This window comes from Cetorhinus maximus, unplaced genomic scaffold (assembly GCF_964194155.1).
Source record: "Cetorhinus maximus unplaced genomic scaffold, sCetMax3.hap1.1 HAP1_SCAFFOLD_2798, whole genome shotgun sequence".
NCBI classification, from domain to species: domain Eukaryota; kingdom Metazoa; phylum Chordata; class Chondrichthyes; order Lamniformes; family Cetorhinidae; genus Cetorhinus; species Cetorhinus maximus.
Window position 1 is genome coordinate 30,535 of NW_027598729.1, and position 7,149 is coordinate 37,683.

The following is a 7,149-nucleotide window of genomic DNA, read 5'->3' on the forward strand; positions in this document are numbered from 1 at the left end:
TTACAATTATATTGCTGAGCTTTTCAGTTTAAAAAATAAACAATCGGTTGGAGCCTGTTCATTTGGCGCCGGTATTTATGTTTCGCCCTCATCTCCGTGCGTCACCTGACTGGTGAGTTAAGTGTTGGTCACCTTGGTCTGTCCGCAAGAAAGACCCAAACCTCCCTGTCGCTTGCCATTTTAACACTCCACCCTGCTCTCATGCCCACATGTCTGTCCTTGGCTTGCTGCATTGTTCCAGTGAAGCCCAACGCAAACTGGAGGAACAGCACCTCATCTTCCGACTAGGCACTTTACAGCCTTCCGGACTGAATATTGAATTCAACAACTTTAGATCTTAAACTCCCCCTCCCCCCATCCCCACCCCGTTTCTTCCCCCTCCCCCTTTTTTTTCCAATAATTTATATAGATTCTTCTTTTCCCATCTATTTCCATTATTTTTAAATCTACAACTAAAACTTTGTTAGTCTTTCCACCCCACTCCCACTAGAGCTGTACCTTGAGTGTCCTGCCTTCCATTCTTAATTAGCACTTTTCTCAGACAAATATCACCACCTTCAACACCTCTTTGATCCTTTTGTCTTTGACATCTTTTGATTCTCTGCTCCTATCACTGCTTGCTTGTCCCTACAACCACCCCACCCTCAACTTCTCTCTCTCCCCCCGCCCCCCCACCTTAAACCAGCTTATATTTCACTCCTCTCCTAACTATACTTCAGTTCTGCCGAAGGGTCGTGAGGACTCGAAACGTCAACTGATTTCTTCTCCGCCGATGATGCCAGACCTGCTGAGTTTTTCCAGGTAATTCTGTTTCTGTTTTGGTGACACGTAACTGGTCGGGAAACATGACTAAAGCAATTCGGACGCTGTCCAAAGTGACCAATGGGCAGTTCCATTGCTCCAAAATGTGAAAGGAAGGGTGGGGGGGGGAAGTGTGGGCCGAGTCCATCACTGGCCTTGAAATAATGTGACAAGAGTTTGGAGCTGGTAGGAAGAGGGGAGGGCGTTAATGTTTGGACCAAGGCCAATTCTTCCCGGGCTGGATTGCAGTTCCCGGCCGGCCGTGTGCACAGAGAAATGGGAGCTCTGCTCGGCCCCAACTGTTGGCGTGACCATTGTTTAGGCTGCGGTGATGCCTCGTGCCCAGGAAAAGCAACATTGGGGGGGCTCGAAGGTCAAGTGAAGCGGCCATTCTTGCAGCTAGAATCACCCAATTCCACCACGAAAGCGACTGAGAAGAGTCCATATCACTCTAGTGGCACTGCTTTGATCTACCCCTGTCACAGAACACCACAGGGATGTGATGACGCTGGGGAGGGTGACTACACTGGAGCGTTTCAGCTGTGAAGAGAGACTGGATGGACGGGCCGAAGGGCCTCTTCTGCCCCTGTGATTCTGCGCGAGGCGAGGGTTGTTTTTCTTTGACCCGAGAAGACTGAGGGGGAACCTGATGAGAGGTTACAAAATTATGAGGGGCATAATCGGTGTAGATAGGAAGGAAATTGTTCCCCTTCACGGAAGTCAGGAGGTGTCAGCTGTGGCTCAGCTCATAGCCCCCTCGCCTTTGAATCAGAGGGTCGTGGGTTCATGTCCCCACTCCCGGAAAACCCAGAACTGTGATTGTACTCGAAAGAGTTGCAATCTGTGACTGTTGATAACTCGAAAGAGTCTCACGGAAACCAAGAACTGTGATTGTACTCGAAAGAGTTGCAATCTGTGACTGTTGATAACTCGAAAGAGTCTCACGGAAACCAAGAACTGTGATTGTACTTGAAAGAGTTGCAATCTGTGACTGTTGATAACTCGAAAGAGTTTCACGGAAGTCGGTAACCAGGGGGCATAGATTTAATAACAGAATCACACAGTGCGGACGGGTCTGCACCGACACGTGAGAAACACCTGACCTACCTCCCTACCTACCTAAACCCCATTTATCAGCGCGTGGGCCATAGCCTTGAATGTTATGACGTGCCAAGGCAGGAGGTTCAGAGGGGATCTGAGGATTTTTTCTTTTCTCCTCACCCAGAGCGTGGTTGGAATCTGGAATGTACTGCCTGAGGGGTGTGGGCAGCCGAGGCAGGAAACCTCACAACAATTAAATCGTGTTTGGATGAGCACTTGAAACGCCGTAGCAGACGGGGCTGCGGGCCAAACGCCGGACGATGGGGTTAGAAGAGATAGGTGCTTGATGGCCGGAACGGACACGAAGGGCCTGATTCTGAGCTGCATGACTCTGCGACCGTGGCTCACAATAACACAGGGAGGGGGAGGTGCGCCGTCCTCTTCACAGCTATTTAAGGATTGCGTGAGTGTATAGACAGGGTAGGGTGTGGCTCAGTTCATAGCATCCTCGCCTCTGAATCAGAGGGTTGTGGGTTCATGTCCCCACTCCCGGAAAAAACCAAGAACTGTGAATGTACTCGAAAGAGTTACATGCGATCTGTCGATAACTCGAAAGAGTTACAACTTAGTTTTAGAGAAAAAGATGATTGCGGCTCTTTCCTGTTCGGCTTTGTCGAAGGGCTCACTCTAAAAGGATTACTACATGAGGGACCGGTGGCAGGTGGGAACACCAGGAACGTGACACAAAAAAAAAGGGCTGGAATTGGACCAATCCGCATCTGCGCCTTCACCTTTATCCTTCATTAGCAAAGAAGTAAAATACTGCGGATGCTGGGAATCTGAAACAAAAAACAGAAAATGTTGGAAAAGCTCAGCAGGTCTGGCAAAACCTCTGGAGAGAGAGAGAGAGGGAGGGAGAGAGGGAGAGAGAGACTAGAGTTAACGCCTCGGGTCCGAGTGACTTGTCCGTGTGGGTTCCGCAGGACTCTCCTAGAGAGGCACACGGACCCGAAACATTTAACTGATTCTCTCCACCGACGCTGCTGAGTCTCTCCGAGAAAGTCAGGGAATGGGGTGGGTTGAGGCGGGCGAGGGTCGACCATAAGGCGCGGGAGCAGCAATTAGGCCATTCGGCCCATCGAGACTGCTCCGCCATTCAATCAACGACCACGTATCGAGGCGTAACCGCGATTTGACGGCAAAAAACAGCCTGTGGCTGGTTATTTTTTCCGGGTTTCCAGCATCCGCAGTATTTTGTCTTTCACACGACCGAAAAATAACACCTGCCTCGTGGCGATTAATGCTCTCATTGGATAACTTGGTGGCTCTTAAAAGAGCCTTTGTGGTTCTTGGTGGTTGGGGAAGTCCAGAGTCGGGTAGGGTCAGTCCAGAGTCGGGTAGGGTCAGTCCAGAGTCGGGTAGGGTCAGTCCAGAGTCGGGTAGGGTGAGTCTAGGCGCGCTCCCGGCGGATGCGCCGGGCCAGCTGGATGTCCTTGGGCATGATGGTGACTCGCTTGGCGTGGATGGCGCACAGGTTGGTGTCCTCAAAGAGCCCCACCAGGTAAGCCTCGCTGGCCTCCTGCAGGGCCATGACGGCCGAGCTCTGGAAGCGCAGGTCGGTCTTGAAGTCCTGAGCGATCTCTCGCACCAGGCGCTGGAAGGGCAGTTTGCGGATCAGCAGCTCGGTGGATTTCTGGTAGCGGCGGATCTCCCGCAGAGCCACAGTGCCGGGCCTGTAGCGGTGGGGCTTCTTGACGCCGCCCGTGGCTGGAGCGCTCTTGCGGGCAGCTTTGGTAGCCAGCTGCTTGCGGGGAGCTTTCCCTCCGGTCGACTTGCCCGCTGTCTGCTTGGTCCTGGCCATGATAACAAACGCTGTGGAACACAGACTCTGAGAATGATGTAACTCTTTTGAGTTATCAACAGTCACAGATTGCAACTCTTTCGAGTACAATCACAGTTCTTGGTTTTCCGGGAGTGGGACATGAACCCACAACCCTCTGATTCAAAGGCGAGGGTGCTATGGACTGAGCCACAGCTGACACCTCCCTGAGAATGATGAAGCCGCTCTGTGCCTGTCTGTGGCTCAGTTCATAGCCCCCTCGCCTTTGAATCAGAGGGACGTGGGTTCATGTCCCACTCCCGGAAAAACCAAGGACTGTGATTGTACTCAAAAGAGTTGCAATCTGTGACTGTTGGTAACTCGAAAGAGTTTAAGACATTGTCCGTGACCTCCCTCCTGTCCTGATTGGATGCAGCGCAAATCCCGCCGGGAAATTTGAAAAGAGCAGCGGGGCTGCATGGATTCCTGGGCCCTGATTGGTGGAGCAGAAACTGACAGGTCATCAATTTCAACATGCCCGCCAATTTCAGAGGGACTCTGACATGGAGGCGATACCGTTTCCATCCAGAGAGGGAGGTGTCAGCTGTGGCTCAGTCCATGGCACCCTCGCCTTTGAATCAGAGGGTTGTGGGTTCATGTCCCACTCCCGGAAAAAACCAAGAACTGTGATTGTACTCGAAAGAGTTACAATCTGTGACTGTTGATAACTCGAAAGAGTTCCCGGTAAACCAAGAACTGTGATGGTACTCGAAAGAGTTACAATCTGTGACTGTTGATAACTCGAAAGAGTTTCACGGAAACCAAGAACTGTGATTGTACTCGAAAGAGTTGCAATCTGTGACTGTTGATAACTCGAAGGAGTTTCCATCCAGAGAGTCATACACCCCCCCTCACCGGGTACACTCCAATTCCCCTGATGTCTGAATGAGCAATGATCGGGGGGTGGGAGTGAAAATAGTGCTGAGGCGAGAATATGATGTCTACAACAAAAAAAAGATGCCAAAGAAGTGAAAATGGTGGACAGGGCGAGAATGCAACGTCTTTAACATAGTGTCGATGATCACTGTGCTCTCCGAAGGGCAGGTCCCAGTCGACCAGAGGCCAGCGGGTGACCATTTGAGCCGGGGTGAAGTCAGCGCAGGGGGCGAGGGTCTTTTAAGAGGTCGAGTGAAAATCAAGCAGACTCCGGGACTTGACGCGAGTCGAGGTGGGGGGTGGGAGGGGAAGGAAAGGAGAGGCCGTGCTCAAGGTACATTGTAAGCTAACCCAGAGAGAGTAAATCATCCAAGATATTTCAAACCATTATTGCACCGGTTCCTCAGTTCTGTAGCTCAGTTCCGATTGAGCTCAACCATTTTAGATCATGAACTCTCTCCTCCGTCCCCACCCCCTTTCCGATCCCCACCACCCACCCACCCACCCACTTTTTCAAATAATTTATCATTTAAAAAAAATATATTTTTCTTTTCCCCACCTATTTCCATTATTTTTTAAATGTATTTCCATCCATTGTTTTATCTCCACCTTTTAGCCTATTTCGACCACCCCAAACCCCCACCCCCACTAGGGCTCTCTGTCACTTGCTCGTCCTGCTTTCTACCCTTAGTGTCCCCATGAGCACATTCCTCGGCCAATATCACCACCGTCCACACCCCTTTGTCCTTTTGTCTATGACATCATTGGCAATCTCTTCTTTGCCTCCACCAATCACTGTCCCTCCTCTATCCAGCTCCACCCGTCCCACCCCCACCCCCCCCCTCCCTCAACCAGCTTATATTTCACCTCTTTTCTATTTATCCTTAGTTCTGTTGATTGGAAACCAGGTCATTATTTACCGGGGAGTCCCTGGGTTATCAGCCCAGCGACGATACCACCACAGAGAGAGAGAGAGAGAGAGATAGAGGGAGAGATTGATGGGAAAACATAATCTAAGCAGCAAAAATATACAACCTGACGCTTCGTCGTTTCATTATGTGTTTTCAATCCCAATGGCTGTTCCCACCAGGATTGAGGTCGAACCTCCATCACTGTGAAAGATGCGGGAATAAAACTCGGGACTACCTCCAAAACCACGACACGTGTAATAGACACGGGCACCCGGAATGAATTTAAAAATTCCTGCCGTTTAGGATTGCGTTGTGAAAGGGGGATGCAGTAAAGCTTTGATATAATGTCACGTTTAAGATTCTCCGCTGCCTCTCTTGAGGTCACCGGCTCTCAATGTGAGGTTGTGGGCGGCTCTGAGAAGAGCCTTTGGGTTTTGTGATAGGGTCGGGTCGATGTGTTCAGCCGCCGAATCCATAGAGAGTGCGGCCCTGGGCGTTTCAGAGCCTACACCACATCCATGGCGGTGCTCCCTCTGCCAGACATGATGCTTCTTCAGTCGAGTCGCTGCTGAATGAGTGGGGGGACGGCTTCACCTGTCAGCTGTGGCTCAGTCCATAGCACCCTCGCCTTTGAATCAGGGGGTGGTGGGTTCATGTCCCACTCCTGGAAAAACCAAGAACTGTGATTGTACTCGAAAGAGTTACATGCGATCTGTTGATAACTCGAAAGAGTTTCCGCTTTTATACAGCCCGCCCCGACCTGACTGAGGAAGAGAGAGAGGGAGAGGGAGAGAGAGACAGAGAGAGGCGGGGAGGGGATGAGACTGGGTAAGCGACACAAAGACATAAAATGAGAATAGAATTACCTGGAGAAACTCAGCAGGTCTTATCTCTGTGCGTAAAATGCCTTTGGTCATCCAGCTCCGCCTACCAGTCGCTCCCACCCCCATTTCTTGTGAGCGCGGTTCTGAGTGTGTCAGGGTCAGTGTGTATGTGTGTATTTTACACGCATAAAGCATATTTTCCACGAGGAACACTGCTTGCTCGAACCACCAATTGCGTTCGACGACACTAGAAAGCCGGAACATTTAAAAACCTATGTGTTCTGATATTTTTTTAAAATCTGCTTAATTCTTTTCTACCACAGTTGGTTACAGCGCTAGGAGAGTGTAACATGGACTGCAACGGTCCTAGAACACAGCTCTCCACCGCCTACTCAAGGGGAATGGGAGTTGGGCAAGAAATCCCATCGCATCAACGAAAATAAGTCAACCTGCTTTCATTTGAATGACATTTCTACTCGCCCAGGTGAATTGGAAGACCATAAGAACATAAGGCATAGGAGCAGAAATGAGGCCCTTCGGCCCATCGAGTCTGCTCCGCCATTCAATCAGGGCTGATCAGTTTCTCAACCCCATTCTCCCGCCTTCTCCCCGTAACCTTTGATCCCCTTACCAGTCAAGAACCTATCGATCTCGGTCTTAAATACACTCAATGACCTGGCCTCCACAGCCTTCTGTGGCAATGAGTGAGTGAAAGGGATGGGGGAGGGGAAGGGGGTGAGTGAAGGGGATGGGGGAGGGGAAGGGGGTGAGTGAAGGGTATGGTGAAGGGGAAGGGGGTGAGTGAAAGGGATGGGGG

The 7,149-nt window shown here is 50.8% G+C and overlaps 1 protein-coding gene across 1 annotated transcript; it reads right to left on the reverse strand.

Annotated features, from left to right (window-relative positions):
• Positions 1–3,292: 3,292 nt before the first annotated feature.
• Positions 3,293–3,703, reverse strand: LOC144677640 (histone H3-like). Its single transcript, XM_078537679.1, has one exon. The coding sequence runs from the start codon at positions 3,701–3,703 to the stop codon at positions 3,293–3,295; it is 411 nt and encodes a 136-aa protein (XP_078393805.1).
• Positions 3,704–7,149: the final 3,446 nt, after the last annotated feature.